General features: G+C 42.2%; 1 protein-coding gene and 1 long non-coding RNA gene across 2 annotated transcripts in view; both read right to left on the bottom strand.

The window, feature by feature from the left end:
- The window catches only part of LOC139033877 (uncharacterized), a 51,288-nt gene that overhangs the window by 17,216 nt on the left and 14,149 nt on the right, over positions 1-19,923 (bottom strand). The gene's annotated exons all lie outside the window — the stretch shown is intronic.
- Positions 2,663-18,013, bottom strand: LOC139033870 (odorant-binding protein-like). The gene is made up of 7 exons (XM_070463768.1): positions 17,877-18,013; positions 17,269-17,408; positions 11,422-11,489; positions 7,497-7,607; positions 5,831-5,932; positions 5,547-5,591; positions 2,663-2,874 (listed from the first exon to the last, which is right to left on the bottom strand). Exons 1-6 carry the CDS (start codon positions 17,952-17,954, stop codon positions 5,572-5,574), a joined length of 519 nt encoding a protein of 172 aa, XP_070319869.1. The 5' UTR covers positions 17,955-18,013; the 3' UTR covers positions 2,663-2,874; positions 5,547-5,571.

The raw sequence follows: 19,923 nt of genomic DNA on the forward strand, positions 1-19,923 counted from the left end.
TCCTAAGAGGATATACAGATGGCTAACAAACACATGAAAAGATGCTCAACATCACTCATTATCAGAGAAATGCAAATCAAAACCACAATGAGGTACCATCTCATGCTGGTCAGAATGGCTGCTATCCAAAAGTCTACAAACAATAAATGCTGGAGAGGGTGTGGAGAAAAGGGAACCCTCTTACATTGTTGGTGGGAATGCAAACTAGTACAGCCACTATGGAGAACAGTGTGGAAATTCCTTTAAAAAACTGAAAATAGAACAGCCTTTTGACCAGCAATCCCGTTGCTGGGCACACACACCAAGGAAACCAGAACTGAAAGAGACGTGTACCCCAATGTTCATCACAGCACTGTTTACAATAGCCAGGACATGGAAACAACCTAGATATCCATCAGCAGACAAATGCATAAGAAGCTGTGGTACATACAATGAAATATCACTCAGCTATTAAAATTTGAATCAGTTCTAGTGAGGTGGATGAAACTGGAGCCTATTATATAGAGTGAAGTAAGTCAACAAACACCAATACAGTATATTAATGCATATATATGGAATTTACAAAGATGATAACAATGACCCTGTAGGAGAGACAGCAAAAGAGACACAGAGGTAAAGAACAGACTTTTGGACTCAGTGGGCGAAAGTAGGGTGGGATGATTTGAGAGAGTAGCATTGGAACATGTATATTACCATGTGTAAAGTAGATGACCAGTCCAAGTTCAATGCATGAGAAAGAGCAGTGAACGCCAGTGCACTGGGACAACCCAGAGGGATGGAATGTGGAGGAAGGTGGGAGGGGTTTTGGGACAGGGGGACACGTGAACACCCATGGGTGATTCATGTCAATGTATGGCTAATGCACTGCAATACTGCAAGGTAATTAGCCTCCACTTATAAGAAATAAATTAAAAAAAATAATAAGAGGACAGAAGAAAAAACCACTTTTTCTTGTTAATATTCATGTTATAAATATACACAGGAACACATATATTTGTATTAATGTATGTGTATGTGTAATATATATATGTGTGTGTGTGTATGCGTACATAAGGATATATACTAATACACATGTATATGATGTTTCACATTTTTGACTTGGTTATGCTAGCTCTACCTTTATGTGTTTCTTAAGATATTCAGCCTGTTATTCTGTGTGCAGTTGCATCTGTGTGTATCCACCCATCCAATCAAGCATTTCCAGACATTCTGTGAGGACCAGAGTCAGAACTCCAACTGCATACGCTCTGCTATACAAGGGGGAGAACTTAAACACTGACCTTGACCTCCATGACTCTCAACGAAGCCATTGAAATATTCACCGCTGTTGCCTTTGTGAATGGCCAGCTGTAGCCCATTTGGAGGTTGTGTCTATGTAGGAACTAAAAGATTTATTCTCTTGCATGCTGCTGAGGGCTAGTGTTATTTTCCTAGGACTAGGACCAAAGGTCTGAGTTTTGGCCCAGCCCCTGGAATAAGTTCTCCATCACTTTTTCTTAAAGAGTTATCCGTTTACTTTTGCTCTGTTGGGTCTTCTCTGCTACACGCAAACTTCCTCTAGTTGTGGCAAGCAGTGGCTTCTCTCCAGTTGCCATGTGAGGGCTTCTCATTGCAGTGGCTTCTCTTGTTATGGAACAGAGTCTCTAGAGCACAAGTCACTAGTTCTGTCTCATGGGCTCAGGTGCATCCTGGCACGTGGAATCTTCCTGGACCACGAATCAAAGCCCCATCCCCTGCCCTGTTTTGTGGATTCTTAACCCCTGGACCACCAGGGAACCCCGTAACTATCTCTGTATCTTGAGTGTTTGCTAGATCTTTTGGATTCGAAACACCCTGAGTACTGTAGGGGTGCTGATCAGCATGCTCTGCCCATTACCAAGGGAATGGACAGTCCTTGGAAATGCTCGTATCCACTGCCATTTGAAGCATAAGAGGCTGGAAGACCATCTTTAGGTCCAGTGAACTGTAGTTCAGTTACTGCTGCCTCATTTGGTTCTCAAGTGTCAGCTGCCGCCCCATCTTTGATTCCTTCTGTCTCACTTGTTCGTAAATATGAACCCTTCAGCTCAACTGCAGAAGTCCTGGGGATGTCAGACTACATATTTCCCCTAAGTTATGGTAATGTCATCTGCGCTTTCTGTGCATATGCGTTAGTGAGTGAAACATACATTCCTTTCTCAGGAATGAAGAAAAACCTTTTTAGGGACTTTTCCTTGATCAGACTCCCCCTTCCATACAGGAGACTGAAAGTGAAAGTGTTAGCTGCTCAGGCGTGTCCAACTCTTTATGATCCTATGGATTGTAGCCAACCAGGTTCCTCTGTCAGTGTCATTCTTCAGGAAATACTGGAATGGGTTAATGTTTCCTCATCCAGAGGATCTTCCTGACCCAAGGGTAGAACCTGGGTCTTCTGCATTGCAGGCAGATTTTTTTACCTTATGAGCCATCAGAGAAGGCTGTACCATGGAGCATCCATAACTCTGCCCCGTGATGGTTTGGTCTATTTTCTCCCTCTTCTCTGGACACCTGAGGGCATGCCTACCAAATCTACATAAGGATTGTCTCTGATGAACACCTGTCCTATGAAAGACACAGTTTCCTGGATACTTAATGTGGACATTTGTGTGTTTTAAATGAGGTGACTTTTGCACAGACATGGGTATGCATGGCAGATAGTCAATTGATTTATTTAAACCCTCAGAAATCAAATAACACCAACCAGGACATGATTTAGTGACCAAAAGAAATAAGATGGGAGAGGGAGTGTGAGTGTGAAGAGAGAAGGATCATGTTAATCAGGAACCAGGAAAGTCATCTTCTTGTTGCTGATCTTGATTCCATGGAGACAAGGAGGTGTCTGGTCAGTGACTCTTTCTGTAGGTGAATAAAACAGAACCAAAGCTTTAGTAGATTTGACTGTGTGATGGCTGACAGGGGTGAATCTCAGGCAATAGGCTGTCCAGGATACAGGGAGCTAGTAGCTGATCCAATGTCCAATTCCAGGTGGACCTCAACACTGCACATCTCTGTGATGGAGGTTCCCTGTGGAATTGTCCTCAGGATGTGCGTATGGTTGGAGATTTACCATTGAGAATTGATTCTATGAGTAAAGATTTCACAGTGCATGTACATGCTGGTGCTTCATCTAAAGATGATTATCAGGCTCTGTAATTGGAGCAAGCAACTCTAATCCTGCCACTTTTCTCATTGTGGTCCTCAAGAATTAATTTTTTTTCCTTTATTTTTTAAATATTAGAGCATAGTTGATTACCAAAGTTACATTAATTTCAAGTGTACAGCCAAGTGATTATACATGCAAAAGTTAGTATCTATTCTTTCTCAGATTCTTTTCCCATTTAGGTCTTTACAGATTATTGGGGCTAGTCTCCTGTGCTATGCAGTTGGACCTTGTTCTCTAACCATCCTGTCTATAATAGTTTGCATCTACTAACCCCAAACTTCTCAGACAGTAAGGAATCTGCCTGCAATTCAGGAGACCCAGGCTTGATCCCTGTGTTGGTGAGATCCTCTATAGTGAGGGAATGGCTACCCGTGCCAGTATTTTTGCCTGGAGAATCCCATGGACAGAGGAGCCTGGAGGGCTATGTTCCATGGGGTCGCAGAGAGTCAGACATGACTGAGCAACTAACCTTCATCTCACATTCACTTTTCAACCACAAACCTCCCAATCCTTCTCTTCCCAACACCCTCTGACTTGGCACCCACAAAACTGTTCTCCAAGTCTGTGAGTCTATTTCTGTCTGTAAATAAGTTCCTACATGTCATTTTTTAAATTCCATGGGGAAGTGGTAACTATGTGAAAGTGAAAGTCACTCAGTCATGTCCAACTCTCCGTGACACCATGGACTATAGCCCACCAGGTTCCTCTGTCCATGGAGATGCTCCAGGCAAGAATACTGGAGTGTGTTGTGATTTCACTCTCCAGGGGATCTTCCTGACCCAGAGATCGAATGCACGTCTCCTGCACTGTGGGCAGATTCATGACCATCTGAAAGATGGCATTATACCTACACTAAAGTGAGAGATGGACTATAAAGAAAGCTGAGTGCTGAAGAATTGATGTTTTTGAACTGTGGTGTTGGAGAAGACCTATGAGAGTCCCTTGGACTGCAAGGAGATTCAACCAGTCTATCCTAAAGGAAATCAGTTCTGAATATTCATTGGAAGGACTGATGATGAAGCTGAAACTCCAATACTTTAGCCACCGGATGCAAGAAATGGCCCATTTGGAAAGATCCTGATGCTGGGAATAAATGAAGGCGGGAGGAGAAGGGGACGAGAGAGGATCAGATGGTTGGATGTCATCACCGATTCAATGGACATGAGTTAGAACAAGCTCTGGAAAAAAAAAAAAAAAAGAACAAGCTCTGGGAGTTCATGATGGACAGGAAAACCTGGCATATGGCAGTCCATAGGGTCACAAAGAGTTGGATATGACAACCAGTGAAATGAACTGAAAACTATAAGTGGCATTTATAGTATTTGTCTTTCCCTTTCAGACTTATTTCACTCAGCATGACAAATATCTAGGTCCATCCATGTTGCTGTAGATAGAGCTATTTCCTTCTTTTCCTGGCTTAGTAATGTTCCATTGAATATATATATATACCACCTCTTTGTTATCACATTCACCTGGACGGTAGTGCTTTCAGTCACTCTTTTTGTTAAGATTCTTTCTCAACAGAACATTAAAAACCATACTTTAGATCAGGGTCATTTCTGGAGGCTGTATTAGTTTAGAAAGTTTAAATATCTCACATTTGGAACATCTTCTGAGTAGGAATATATTGCAAATGCATGTTTCAGACAGTGTGATTGGAAGCCATTTACTGGTTCTGTCAGAATCACATGAAATCAAACACTGGTCTTGCAGAAAGCATGCAAGTGGAAGTCGCTCAGTCATGTCCAATTCCTTGTAATCCCATGGACTATGACAGTCCCCGGAATTCTCCAGGCCAGAATACTGGAGAAGACTTTCCCTTCTCCAGGGGATCTTCTCAACCCAGGGATCAAACCCAGTTCTCCCCAGCTGAGCCACAAGGGAAGCCCAAGAATATTGGAGTGGGTAGCCTATCCCTTCTCCAGCAGACCTTCCCAACCCAGGAATTGAACCTGTGTCTCCTGCATTGCAGGCTGATTCTTTACCAACTGAGCTATCAGGGAAGCAGAGCTCTCTTTAACACTGATTCTCCTGGAGGAGGAATGTGTGTGTACAACCACGAGGTGAGAACTGATGGGAACACTAATAATTTCCCCCCAACTCGTGGGGATTCCAGCTTCTCTTTGATGACTCTGGTCTGCAAGATTCCTGCAGGATAAGACTCTCTCACCACAGCTTCTTGGCGTTAATCAGCCAAATGGTGTGCAATAGTATGACTCAAGAGCAGCAAAATTATGTAACAAAAAAAATCTTCAGTGACACAATTAAATTGTTGGAACAAACATTTCACACATATGAAAAGACAGTGTGACCTTATTACTTCACCTGCAAGGGGCAGCATTAATAATGGACTGTGTTTACTTACAAAAGTGTCAGAGTCACTTTTTCTTTCACTCCTCTGGACAGTCATCTGGGGAAAAACAAAATGGGAGAAATAAAAGAGCCGCTGATAACTAACATTCCCCAGCATTTCCAAGTTTTCTTTCTTTCATCCTTTCTTCCCTTCTTCCTTCCTTTCTTTCTTGTAGTAACGGATCTTAAAAAAGATATTACTTGTGGAAGAAGAAATTTTGAATAAGTTGATTTGTTTTCTTATATTGATATGCCAGGTGAATGGTATTGTCAGGGGAAAAATTATAATTCCTTTACCATGATCAATGAAGTTCAGGATATTTTCTTCTGGAATCCCTTTTTCTCTCACTGTGTTGTAGAACGCTTCTTTGCATTTCGGTCCAACTTCATCTCCTATGCCTATAAAATCACCATGCAAAAAGCAGAATTATCGACCCCTGGAAACCCACAGAAATTTCTCAATGTACAGAAAAGAAATGGAACGTGCAATCAGATGTTCACTTGTATAATCTAAGAGCTTCACACAGTTCCCACAACACAAACATGTGCTTTCTGTCTTAAGAATTGACCCCAGTCCAACTTGGTGAACAGGGCACCCTACTTCTCACCATCAGGAGCTGAACCATAAAGACTTGCCAGGATCTCCATGAACTTGGAGCTCAGTCCATCCTAATATGGAGTCTATGTGCTTCTCCCACCTTCCTCATATATGTACATGCCACACATATCTGTTTGTACACCAAGCTTAGTAGGAAACAACTTTCTCCGTTTCCATGGACACATTCACCTCATCACACATAATAACCGGGCGTGACTTACTCTTTCATGAACCTACCATTCTACCCTATAACCTTTTCTGAAGTAGACCCCTGTTGTCTCCAAGGCACACACACCTCTCAGTGCGTCTGTGTGGTTACTTGATGGGGTGATGTCAGTGTTCATAAGAACAATGCATTTGAATCATGGAATAGGAGAAAGGTTTATCGTACAAGTGTCTGTTCCAAAGCTTACAGTGCATCAGTAAACTGATACTGTATACTAATGCATACATATGCAATCTGCATATATATGGAATCTGGAAATAAGGTACTGATAATGAATTTATTTGCAGGCCATCAGTGGAGAAACAGTCACAGAGAAGAGACTTATGGGCATGGGGAGAGGGGAGGAGATGGTGAGATGAATGGAGGGAGTAACATGCAAACTTACATGACTGTATTTAAAGTAGAGAGCCAATGCGAATTTTCTGTCTGTCTCAGGGAACTCAAACAGGGACTATCAACCTCGAGGGGTGGGATGGGGAGGGAGATGCAAGGGAGTTTCAAAAGGGAGGGGACATACCTATGAGCTTCCCTTGTGTCTCTGCTAGTAAAGATCCCTCCTGCACTGTGGGAGCCCTGGCTTGATCCGTGAGTTGGGAAGTTACCCTGGAGAAGGGAAATGGTACCCACTCCAATATTCTGGCCTGAAGAATTTCATGGACTGTCTAGTGCGTGGGGTCACAAAGAGTCTGACATGACTGAGCAACTTTCACACAAGCATATGGTTACCTATGGCTGCTTCATATTGATGTCTGGCAGGAAACAACACAATCTATAAAGCAGTGATCCTTCAATTAAAAATTAAATAGAATTTTCAACATGAAATAAAGTCAGCCTCATTATAGACATGGCTCGAAATTTGTTGACATATATAAAATAAAATAATCTACTAAAATTTCATTTTTAAAATTTCAACAGTAAGAAATCATTTTGAAATGTCTGATGTGATATTCTGCACCCGATGACCTCCTGTTCCTTGGTAGATTACCTTCCAGGATCATGAATTCGGTGAGCATAAAGACGCAGGCCTCGCACCCTGGATATGGAATCCTGTCAGCACCTCCTGATACTCTAAATGAAAGTCCTGATAGGGGACGTGTTACATGAGAATGGCAGTGGGAATTATAGGATGTCACACCTACCAAACAATTGCACCAGTTGTGTCTCCTTGTCATGTTCATCCACATTGATAACATCGGCTAGGAGACTGTTGTTTTCCAATCTAACGACCCGAAATTCAGTGTGACCCGCGTCTATGAGAGAGAGAAAAGATTCAAATAGCGCCACCTTAACGCATCGTCAGTTAGATGATTGTGACAGACGGCGGGCATGAAGATCAGCCCGTAGTGTATGGGCCCACTCACGCCATGCGTGCCCAGAGTGGTACCGTTACCCACGGCAAGGAGAGGAGGCATGACTGGTCCTCATCCTCACTTTTCCTATACTTAACCAGTCACTCCTTGCTGTCTTACTAAAATGCTTTCTAGAACGTGTGTTCTGAGAAACCTAACAGATTATTTTTTGGCTTTTGAATTAATTTATTTATTTTTGATTTGCTGAGTCTTCCCTGCTGCCCATGGGCTTTTTGCACCTGTGGTGACTGTGGAGTACAGTCTCGTTGTTTTATGCGGACTTCTCATTGCAGTGGCTCCTCTTGTTGCTGAACAGAGGCTCTGGGATGCCTGGGCTTCAGTAGCCTCAGCACGGGGTTCTAGAGTGCAGGATCAGTAGTTGTGGTACATGAGCTTATTGCCCCACGTCATGTGGGGTCTTCTCGGACTAGGGATTGAACCTTTGTCTCCTGCCCTGGCAGGCAGATTCTTATCCCCTGGACCACCAGGGAATTCCCCGACAGTGTTTTAAAGAGCATGAACATATGGTCAAATCCAGGTTCAAAAGTTCTTTGTATTTCTGTTACTCCCGCCGTGGAATTGGTTTCTCTTGATCAAAAGCAAATTACCATTCATCACCTTCTGTTCCTGAGTTCCTACGTCAGGCCAGGCAACCTTTTGAACACTTTAAGTATTCTATTTCCCGAGCGCCTCTGACTGGGGTATGACCCAGCCCACTGCCGTGTCTGTTGGTGTGAAGACAGCTTACCTGCTGGGACGTGTAGGCAGTGACCACCTAGTGGTGACCTCCTTCTCCACCTGGAGTACTGCCCTTTCTCTCTGCCCTGCCCATGTGTCTGCACAAGAAGCATCTCTGACCTACTGTGTGTCCCCTCTACACCCTCTACGTCCATCCTCTCTCTCCTGGCCTCCATCTCACCTTCCTGCAATTACTCAGCAACATGAAATGTAAGACTGCCCATCAGTGACCCTGAAGCATGCAAACACCACTGCTCCGTGTCTGAAACACTGAAAATTATTAGTGTCCTTGGGGGAAAAAAAAGCAGCCAAAGCAGCTTCAGACTCTCAGAGCCCTGACAAGAATATGCAATTTTCCCAAGGCCACGCCAAGTCCACCAGCCTTGCTCACGTTGAGACAGCTTAAGTCAGACTATGCATGTCCTCAGATTATCAGTGACCACCTGTGGTTAACCATGGCTTCACCCAGGTGGGCATAGCAGCATCACTGAGTTGCCTGTATTGTTCATGAAGGGATGGGACAGTGAGAGTAAACCTAGTTTCTGGCCATCAAGACACCATCAAGGCCACTGCTGGTACTGGGCCTGATGTGCGGACACCTCACAGTCCCCAAGACAAACCTGAAGGCTGCAATGGCTGGTCCCCAAGAGAACTTCCAATAAGTCTTGCACTTCTGTTGGTCTCCATGTTTAGTCATTGGGTAAAAATCAAGCTAAAAAGTGTTAAAAAATGGAGAAGACTAAACATAGTGAAAACATTCATGATTCGGCCAAAGGAAACCATATAATGGGAATAAGAAAAAAAGAAGGCATACTTTAGAAAACCTCAAATACCAGAAGTTATCGATCAAAGTATGGGGAAATATTTCAGGCATGAATTTTACTAATTTGTGGCTATCGTTTATGTAATGTGTGACTACTTAGTTTAGGCAAGGGTTGTGATCACGTATTGATGTGTTTAAATTTTAATCAAACATGTTTCCCTTAGGTCATGTGAAAATAAGAATATTATTTAGAGCCATTATTAAGAGCTCAGAGATACAAAGCTTAGCCAGCAGCCCCATTGCTTTGTATAGAAGCTGCCTTGATGGTTGAACTCATGATGATCTCCTTGAGTTCAAGTTCAACCATCTCACCTTGAATGGACCAAGATTTTATAAGATTGTTTTTAAAAAGTGAATGGCATGAATGTGCCATCTCAAGATAGACCCCGAGACCTCAGTTCTTAAGCCTGTTGCAAATTATCTGTGAGAACCCTACAAAATACTAATTCTATGCTCACGCTTAGTCACATTGTTCTTGTTGATATGTAATCACTATGATATGTCTGACTCTCCATGACCCTATGTACTGTACCACACCAAGTTCTGCTGTCCTCCACCATCTTCCAGAGTCTGCTCAAATTCATGTCCTTTGAGTTGATGATGTCATCTGATCATCTAATCCTCTGTCATTCCTTTCTCCTGCCTTCAAACTTTCCCAGCACAAGGGTCTTTTTCAATGAGTCAGTTCTTCGCATCAGGTGGCCAACATACTGGGACTTTAGCTTCAGCATCAGTGCTTCCAATGAATATTCAGGACTGATCTCCTTTAGGATAGACTGGTTTGATCTCCTTGCGGTCCAAGGGACTCTCAAGAGTCTTCTCCAGCACCACAGTTCAGAAGCATCAGTTCTTTGGAGCTCAGCCTTCTTTATGGTCCACCTCTCAAATCCATTCATAATCACTGAAGAAACAACCATACTATTGACAGAACGGACCTTTGTTGGCAAAGTGGTATCAATGTATTTTAATAAGCTGTCTTGGGTTGTCATATCTTTCCTTCCAAATTCAATTATCTTTAATTACGTAGCTGCAGTCACAATCCACAGAGATTTTCAAGCTCAAGAAAATAAAGTCTGTCACTTCTTCCACTCTTTCCACTTTCTATTTCCCATAATGTGAGGGAACCAGATGCCATGATCTTAGAGTTTCTGAATGTTGAGTTGCAGGCCAGCTCTTTCAGTCTCCTCTTTCACCATTATCAAGAGACTCTTTATTTCCTCTTCATTTTCTTCCATTAAAATGGTATCATCTGCATATTTGAGGCTGTTGATATTTCTGGCAGCAATCTTGAATCTAGCTTGTCATTGACCCAGCCTGGCATTTAGCATGATGTACTCTGTGTATAAGTTATACAAGCAGCATGACATTTTATACTATCTGGTACTCTTTTCCTAATTTTGAACTAGTCTGTTGTTCCACATCCAATTCTCACTGTTGCTGACTGATCCACCTACAGGTTTCTCTGGAGACAGGTCAAGCAATCCAGTATTCCCATATCCTTAAGAATTTTCCACTGTTTGTTGTGATCCACACAGTCAAAATCTTTACTATAGTCAATGAAGCAAAAAAAAAAAATCTTTTTTCTGGAATTCCCTTATTTCTCCATGATCCATTGAATGTTGAGAATTTGATCTGGTTCATCTCCCTTTTCTAAACCATGCCTATACTTCTGGAAGTCGGATCATGTACCGCTGAATCCTAACTTGAAGGATGTCGAGGACTGCCTTGATCACATGTAAAATGAGCACAACAGTGCAGTAGTCTGAACATTCTTTGTTACTGTCCTTCTTTGGGATTGAAATGGAAACTGACCCTTTCCAATTCTGTGACCACTCCCGAGTTTTCCAAAGTTGCTGACACATTGCTTGCAGTCCTTCAACAGCATCATCTATTAGGATTTTAAAGAGCACAGCTTGAATTCTGTCACCTCCACTAGTGTTGTTCATATAATGCTTCCTAAAGCCCACTCAATTTCACGGTCTAGGATGTCTAGATCTGGTCTCGTTGAGTAACACTCCATTGAGGGGAGATGTTCCAGTCCCTGACCTCTGAGTTTTAGTAGGAGTTGAATTCAAGTGTATCAGGTTATTGAAGAAAGTTGAGAGCAAGATTTCTACCTGAACATACTCTTTCCAGTAAAGCATTCATACTTACAGTCAAAATAATAAGCATCTTCTTCCTTTGTGCCTGTGGTATATGATCTTGTGCATTCTCCATCCTCCCTTAAAAACAAAACATATTTAAGTTGGTTGACTAAGATAATAAAAATTTGATGGATAGTTAGGATTCTTTCGGTATGACACCCAAGAATATGTGTCAGGTATCACCTCAGTGCTGGTGAACAATTTGTCCTTTAAAAGAGACAAAATGTGTGGTCTCAGATCCAGTCACCATCACGTGACAAGGATGGCTTGTCTACACAGTGAATCTGACCAGTAGTTCCAAAGATAACCTGCAGATACAAAGCAGGTCGTGTTTAAAGCCAATAAACATAGAGAAATCTAGAATTTTAGGAAAAAAGAAAAAGAACGAACTTTTCCATTATATATATAGTTTCTGAAAACGGAGAGGCATAGCCGTCATGACAAACCTTGTGCGTTGTCACAACCCTGGCAATGATTCATTAGACAATGAAAGTGAAAGTGTTTCTCACTCAGTAGAGTCCAACTCTTTGTGACCCCATGGACCCGCCAGTCTCCTCCTCTGTCCATGGGATTCTCCAGGCAAGAAGAATGGAGTGGGTTGCCATTTCCTTCTCCAGGGGAATTTCCTGACCCAGGGATCGAATCAGGGTCTCCTGCATCACAGGCAGATTCTTTACCCTCTGAGACACCAGGCAAGCCCTTATTAGATAATATGAGAGCCACCAGGCCTTATTACACAGACTAAGAGCCAACAGCAAAGCCATCATTAGACAATCTGAGAGCCTAAAATCACAAAATTCAAAAAAAGTTTTTCTCCAAACACACACTCTGCCTCCATCACAGTACCATATGAGGATTAAACTTGAAAGACACATGTCTGTATACATGTGTATACATACAAATTTCTCACTCACAAAGACACAAACACTAGTAAACACTTAAGTACACATGATGTGCTTATATGATATTATGAAGAGATGTGTGTGTATAATAGATGATAAGTATATATTGTCACCTCTGTAACAAAAGAATAAGTGGCTTCTCATATGTCCTCTGTACATGTATGTGAAAAAAGGTGTATTTGGCACATAGAAAGAATTTTCATGAAACGAATACTAAAAGGGAAATAACGCTACAGGAACTGGATTAATTGTTGAACAGACACCTTGGAAAAGAATGCCCACAGTGAAGTGTGTGATAAGTGTTCTTGGTCATTGAAAGTGAAACTACAAGTCACTCAGTCATGTCTGTCTCTTTGTGACCGAATGGACTATACAGTCCATGGAATTCTGCAGGCCAGAATACTGGAGTGGATAGCTTATCCCATCTCCAGTGGAACTTCTTGACCCAGGAATTTAAGTGGGGACTCCTGCATTGCAGGTGGATTTTTTTTTTTTTGGTCAACTGAGCTATGAGGGAAGCCCTCTTAGCCATTAGGGAATTGAAATGCATTGAAATCAGTCAACAGCAACCACAAAGTCAGAACACAACAATAATCCAATATAAGGGCAAATACACAAAGTTTTATCTGAGCAGGCAAACTCCTTTCATTTGGATTGAAAAATGTAACTCCTTTCATTTGGCTTCAAAAACATGATTCCTTGCATATGCAGACACTGATAACTGTTTTAAACATTGTACTGAGTAATGGAAGGTGGGGAAAAATGATTCATAATGTGTAATTTTCTCACATGAAGAGCCAGAAACATTTAGAATATACAGATTTGTTCTTACCTATGGCTCTAGGGGTAGAGATTTAATGATGAGTGAAGAAAATGACAGTATGAAAGGTGAAAGAAAATCTTTGTTTGAGGAGGCCTTACAAATCGCAGTGAAAAGAAGAGAAGCAAAGAGCAAAGGAGAAAGGAAAGATATACCTATCTGAATGCAGAGTTCCAAAGAACAGCCAGGAAAGATAAGAAAGCCTTCCTCAGTGATCAGTGCAAAGAAATAGAGGAAAACAATACAGTGGGAAAGACTAGAGATTTCTCCAAGAATATAAGACATACCAAGGGAATATTTCATGCAAAGATGGGCTCAATAAAGGACAGAAATGGTATGGACACAACAGAAGCAGACGATATTAAGAAGAGGTGGCAAGAATACACAGAAGAACTGTACAAAAAGGATCTTCACGACCCAGATGGTCATGATGGTGTGATCAATCACACCTAGAGCCAGACATCCAGGAATGTGAAATCAAGTGGGCCTTAGGGAGCATCACTTTGAACAAAGCAGGTGGGGGCGATGGAATTCCAGTTGAGCTATCTCAAATCCTCAAAGATGATGCTGTGAAAGTGCTGCACTCAATATGGCAGGAAATTTGGAAAACTCAGCATGGGCCACAGGACTGGAAAAGGTCAGTTTTCATTCCAATGCCAAAGGGAGGCAGTGCCAAAGAATGCTCAAACTACCAAGCAATTAAACACATCTCAGACGCTAGCAAAGTAATGCTCGGAATTCTCCAAGACAGACTTCAACAATACATGAACTGTGAACTCCCAGATGTTCAAGCTGCTTTTAGAAAAGGCGGAGGAACCAGAGATCAAATTGCCAACATCAGCTGGATCATCAAAAATGCAAGAGAGTTTCAGAAATACATCTATTTCTGCTTTATCAACTATGCCAAAGCATTTGACTGTGGATCACAATAAACTGTGGAAAATTCTGAAAGAGATGGGGATAACAGACCACCTGACCTGCTTCTTGAGAAATCTGTATGCAGGTCAAAAAGGAACAGTTAGAACTGGACATGGAACAACAGACTGGTTCCAAATAGGAAAAGGAGTATGTCAAGGCAGTGTATTGTCACCCTGCTTATTTAACTTATATGCAGAGTACCTCATGAGAAATGCTGGGCTGGAGGAAGCACAAGCTGGAATCAATATTGCCAGGAGAAATATCAATAACCTCAGATATGCAGATGACACCACCCTAATGGCAGAAAGTAAAGAAGAACTAAAGAGCCTCTTGATGAAAGTGAAAGAGGAGAATGAAAAAGTTGGCTTAAAGCTCGACATTAAGGAAAACTAAGATCATAGCATCCAGTCCCATCACTTCATGTTAAACAGATGGGAAACAGTGGAAACAGTGACAAACTATTTTTGGGGGCTCCAACATCACTGCAGATGATGATTGCACTCATGAAATAAAAAGATGCTTACTTCTTGGAAGGAAAGTTGTGACCAACCTACACAGCATATTGAAAAGCAGAGACATTGCTTTGCCAACAAAAGTCCATCTTGTCAAGGCTGTGGTTTTTCCAGTAGTCATGTATGGATGTGAGGCTTGGACTATAAAGAAAGCTGAGTGCCAAATAATTAATGCTTTTGAACTGTGGTGTTGGAGAAGACTCTTGAGAGTCCCTTGGACTGCAAGGAGATACAACCAGTCCATCCTAAAGAAATCAGTCCTGAATATTCATTGGAAAGACTGATGCTGATGCTGAAAACGCCAATACTGTGGCCACCTGATGCAAAGAAGTGACTCCTTGGAAAAGACCCGAATTCTGGAAAAGATTTAGGGCAGAAGGAGAAGGGGACGACAGAGGATATGGTGGTTGGATGTCATCACTGCCTCAGTGAACATGAGTTTGAACGAGTTCCGGGAGTTGATGATGGACAGAGAGGCCCGCAAGTGCTGCAGTCCATGGGGTCGCAAAGATTCGGACACAACTGAGCGACTGAACTGAACTGAACTGAAGCAAAGGAGGTGTGCTGGAGAAATTTTATATTTTTCTTTTTAAAAAAGGAACTTTTTATTTTTGAGACTGTTGTGTCTTTTTGCCAGCACGGTGGCAAAAAGACAAGAGTCTCAGTCTCACAGGCTCAGTCACAGCAGCACATGGGCTTACTTGCACCGGGGCACGTGGGGTCCCTCCAGACCAGAGATGGAACTCATGTCTCCTGCATTGGTAGATGTATTCTTAAGCACTGAGCCACCAACTGAAGCCTGGGCTTTTATATCTTGACTGTGTAGATGGTGAAAGAATTGTGCACATGTTAAAGCTCATTGAACTGAGCATTCCACAAAGGTGCATTTAATTCCATGTAACTATACTTCTTTGTGTGTTCACTTGCTCAGTTGTGTCCGACTCTTTGTGACCCCATGGACTGTAGCCCACCAGCCTCTTCTGTCCATGGGATTCTCCAGGCAAGAATACTGGAGTGGGTTGCTACTTCTTATTCCAGGCAAAACCGATTTCAGAAAGATTAGCTACATGAAAATTTAAGCATATGACAGAGAAATTGTAAAATACGGCAAAGAGACAGATGTTCTTAAAAATGACAGATGTTCTTTAAAAAATTAGTGAAAACAGACAAATGTTTCTCCTGAGAGAGGATATAAATGTGTTTCAGTCTGTTCCTATATGATGCTGCTGCTGCTAAGTAGCTTCAGTCGTGTCCGATTCTGTGCAACCCCATACACGGCAGCCCACCAGGCTTCACAGTCCCTGGGATTCTCCAGGAAAGAACATTGGAGTGGGTTGTCATTTCCTTCTCCAATGCATGAAAGTGAAAGTGAAGTCGCTCAGTCGTGTCTGACTCTTAAGAGACCTCATGGACTGCAGCCTACCAGGCTCCTCCGTCCATGGAATTTTCTAGGCAAGAGTACTGGAGTGGGTCATCATTGCCTTCTCCCTGTTCCTGTATGAGTGGTTTTAACTTAATTGTAAGTATACTGTCAAATGATGAAGCTGAAACTCCAATACTTTGGCCACCTAATGTGAAGAACTGACTCATTAGAAAAGACCCCGATGCTGGGAAAGATTGAAGGCACTAGGAGAAGGGGATGGCAGAGGATGAGATGGATAGATGGCATAACTGACTCCATGGACATGAGTTTGAACAAAATGCAGAAGATGGTGAAGGACAGGGAAGTGTGGCGTGCTGCATTCCATGTGGTCGCAAAAGAGTCGGACAAGACTGAGTGACTGAACTAATGCTATGAAACATACAGTTATATATAATATATTATCAGTTATATATATATTTATAAAGCCATATCTCCAAGCATAAAACATTTCATTGTTTCTTTTCTTCATATTTTTATTCCTCACAATGAATACCTTGCTTTACATGTTCTGGTTTGTATTTTTTCGGGTGGGGTGAGGTGGGGGATAGATGATGAAAAAATGTGTTGATTTCTGCAATACTTGTCTGTTCCTAGGAAACTGTCTGTGGTAGAGTGGACATTCCATGAATGGTACTTGCATCTGTGTGTGTATACTCTGTTGCTCAGTCTTGTCTGATTCTTTGGGACCCCTTGGACTGTAGCCCACCAGGCATGTCTGTCCATGGGAGGAGTGGGTGGCCGTTTCCTCCTCCAGGGGATCTACCTGACTCAGTGATCGAACTCATGTCACGTGCATTGGCAGGCACCTGGGAAGGCGCCTGGGAAAGTCACTAGGGGCTCTGACGGCTTTGGGAAACTCAGTGGTGATGAAAAGTCCCGTGAGGAAGCCCCGAGGGCAGAGCTTACTGCGTGCCCTCCCCGGGCTCTCACTTCTGGGCTCAGCGGGAATCATCTCTTACACATCCACAGGAAGGGTTCAAGCCCTGGTGGGGACTGTGGGCTCAAGGACATGAGCGTCTTCCCTCTGCCATGTCCCTCTTTCCTTTAATGAGTTGATGCCAGTGGAGTTTCTGGACTCCCCCTCTAAGCAGAATTTTCAGGACATTCCCTGGAGGCTCACAGAGGAACTGCCCTCCGCCCAGCTCAGAGACCCTGCCCAGCCCCACAGCTCAGAGCGTCTTCCTCTCAACATCACCCAGAGAGCTCCCTGCAGACGGGGAGGAGACACCCTCCCTTAGGCTGGGATTTACATGTGTTTTCCTTTTGTGTGATTTTTACTTACTTGGCATAAAAGTGGAACACTATGGTGCCCTTTTCTTCATCCTCCTCCATGTAACGCATGAAAGCGTGGAATGGCCCACCCTCGGTGATCTTCTCTATGTTGTCAGCTGCCATGTAATGGGATTTCCATCTTCCTGTGAGCTACAAGTAAAATTCCCTTCAGAAATCTTAGTCCATCTCTGTCAATTCTGCCCAACATCATCCCTCAGGAGGTTCCCTGCCCTTTCACTTGAGCAGAAGTTTCCTATCTATATGAACACAGCCCTAGGTATAAAATCATGTGAAAACTCATGTCAGATAAAGGAAACAACTGAGGTATTACTGAGATAGCTTGAGCTATCTTGTCGAATGGCCCTAATCCAACAGCTGTGAGATCTTCCTTCAGTTTTACAACAGCAGTGAACGTATATGAGAGAAAATGAAGAGATGGTAGAGATGATACAGACATCACAAATAGCAGGTGAAGAACTAGTGAATGGAGCAATTTTGAACTGCAGGGAGATGGCTAGACTTAGTGATCCACACAACCAAACCTCGAAAGGGACACTCACACAGATACGCATCAAGACCTCCTCCCAAGCTTGGACCACCGTTCAAATGCCCCAGTACCTGTGAGTTGTCTGTCTGTGCTTCACCTTCACTGGCCACAAGCAGACCAAGGACAAGATTGAACAGTAGAACCTTCATCTTGCTGACTCTCAAGACCCTTATTCTCTAGAAGCTGAGGGTGTCCCAGTGGTTGGAGAGGATGCAAAATTGCTGCCACTTTTATGGTCTGCATCTGTTGGCGTGACACATCATGAACCAATGGTTGTTCCTCATATGACCACAGTTAAAACAGAAGGCAACTTCAGTATCCTGGTTGGCAGAGATAAACGTTTCTGCTATTCTGTCATTTTAATAACGATATTTGTTTTAAGAGAATCATATGTGGATGTGGGTATTTGACTTTTAAAGTGAGAAACTGCAGTACATCCAATATTGCAAGGGGACAATTATTTATTTTCCTGTTTATCATGAGATCCAAAATGAGATGAACTGTCCAAGGTACATATCCCTCACTCCCGCATTGTTTCCTTAACATGGAGGAGATAGTCTAACATTTCTTTCTAAAAATAAAGATTGACTGTGAGGTTTAGTCAAGGGAACACTATTTCCTAAAGACCATTGGAAACACTCCTATTATTCTGAGGTGAGGAGCAGGTCAGCACAAAGCATTTATCACTTTCTCCTGCCCCAATGTGGACTTTTTCCTCTTAAGTACTAAGAGGACGATCTGGTAAAATACCACTTAAACTCCTTTGGAGAGGGCACATCAGTAGTTTATTTTCAGGAATTTCTTTCCAGACACCCTTTTACCCACTTAATCTGTAATATAATATTTACTCCCTAACTCAGCTGTTTCTCCCAGTGAGCAAAAAAGTTGGACAGCAGTTCTTGCAATTTTTAGAATTTTGAAGGGAAAAAATAAATTTCTTAACTGAACATCAGTGAAACAGTGAAAGAGTCATTTTTTCTTGTATTTTTTTTTTCAATCAAATTTCACTTATGTTCATCTTCATTCCTGGTAATTTATCAAATAAGTACATTAAAAGATTTATTCTGTTCTAGTATAGAAATTAAGAATTAAGAATAGAAATTAAGTCTTCGTGACAGAATGTTTTTTTTTTGGTTGTTTGTTTGTTTGTTTTTTCACATATCAGAATATCCTGAAACTGTTTCCTATATTTGAGCTTTGATCCTGATATGGATTTTCTATTTTTTATCTGTTTCTTTATCTTGGCTGCACCATGCAGAATGCAGGTTCTTAGTTCTCCAGCGGGGATGAAACACATATGGCCCCTGTATTCTGTGCAGGGAAAGTGCAGAATCCTACCACTAGACCACCAGAGAAGTCCCTGATTCAGATAAATTTGAGTAGTCATGTGATCCCAGCTAACACCCCTTACCATACAATCATCACTCTTCCATCTGTACTTTAGTACCTCCAGCATTCCCAGGTTTCTGTTTTGGACTCTTACCAACATGTGTCCCCTAGGAGTGTATTCGAGGAGCATCCCACCTTAGGAAGATCTTTCTAACTGCCAATCAAGGGGAGATTAAACACTCGTTCTTCTAAGAGATTATTGCAATAGTTGTAATAATCATGTTGGTTTCCATTCATCTTAGCACTCTTCTTCCCTGACTGTGTTCACAAGTCTGTTCTCTATATCTGCATCTCTGTTCCTTCCTTGCAAATAATATGTAGCTGGTGAGAAGCTGGTGAAACACAGGGAGCCCAGAGATGTACTCTGTGATGAACTGGAGGGGTGAGATGGGGTGAGGGGAGGGGGATCAGAAAGGAGGTGATTAATGAATAATTATGGCTGACTTGCATTGTTGTATGGCAGAAGCCAAGAAAACATTGTAAAGCATTCTCCACCAATTAAAAGAGATAATAGAAAGGAAAAAGTTTTCATCCTTAACGTAATTGATAAAAAAAAACAAAAAACTCTATAGGTTTTTACTGAAAGGACTCATATGCCCTTTAATCCCTACTCTCATTAATATTAGTCAAAATGTAGGCAATAGAGTAATAAATAAAAGCAGAACCATCTTACAAAAACATTACTGCTCTTCAGTTCAGTTAGGTCACTCAGTCATGTCCAACTCTTTG

The sequence above is a fragment of the Odocoileus virginianus genome, unplaced genomic scaffold (genome assembly GCF_023699985.2).
Source record: "Odocoileus virginianus isolate 20LAN1187 ecotype Illinois unplaced genomic scaffold, Ovbor_1.2 Unplaced_Contig_6, whole genome shotgun sequence".
In the NCBI taxonomy this organism is placed as follows: domain Eukaryota; kingdom Metazoa; phylum Chordata; class Mammalia; order Artiodactyla; family Cervidae; genus Odocoileus; species Odocoileus virginianus.

What these genes read in the sequence shown, in the direction of transcription:
- LOC139033870 (XM_070463768.1), bottom strand. Translation starts at nt 17,954, where the DNA reads ATGAAGGTTCTACTGTTCAATCTTGTCCTTGGTCTGCTTGTGGCCAGT. An exon ending in CACAGACAGACAACTCACAG is followed by an intron (nt 17,409 to 17,876) that starts GTACTGGGGCAT and finishes TTTTACTTGTAG; the next exon opens with CTCACAGGAAGATGGAAATC. An exon ending in GTGTTCCACTTTTATGCCAA is followed by an intron (nt 11,490 to 17,268) that starts GTAAGTAAAAAT and finishes TTTGTTTTTAAG; the next exon opens with GGAGGATGGAGAATGCACAA.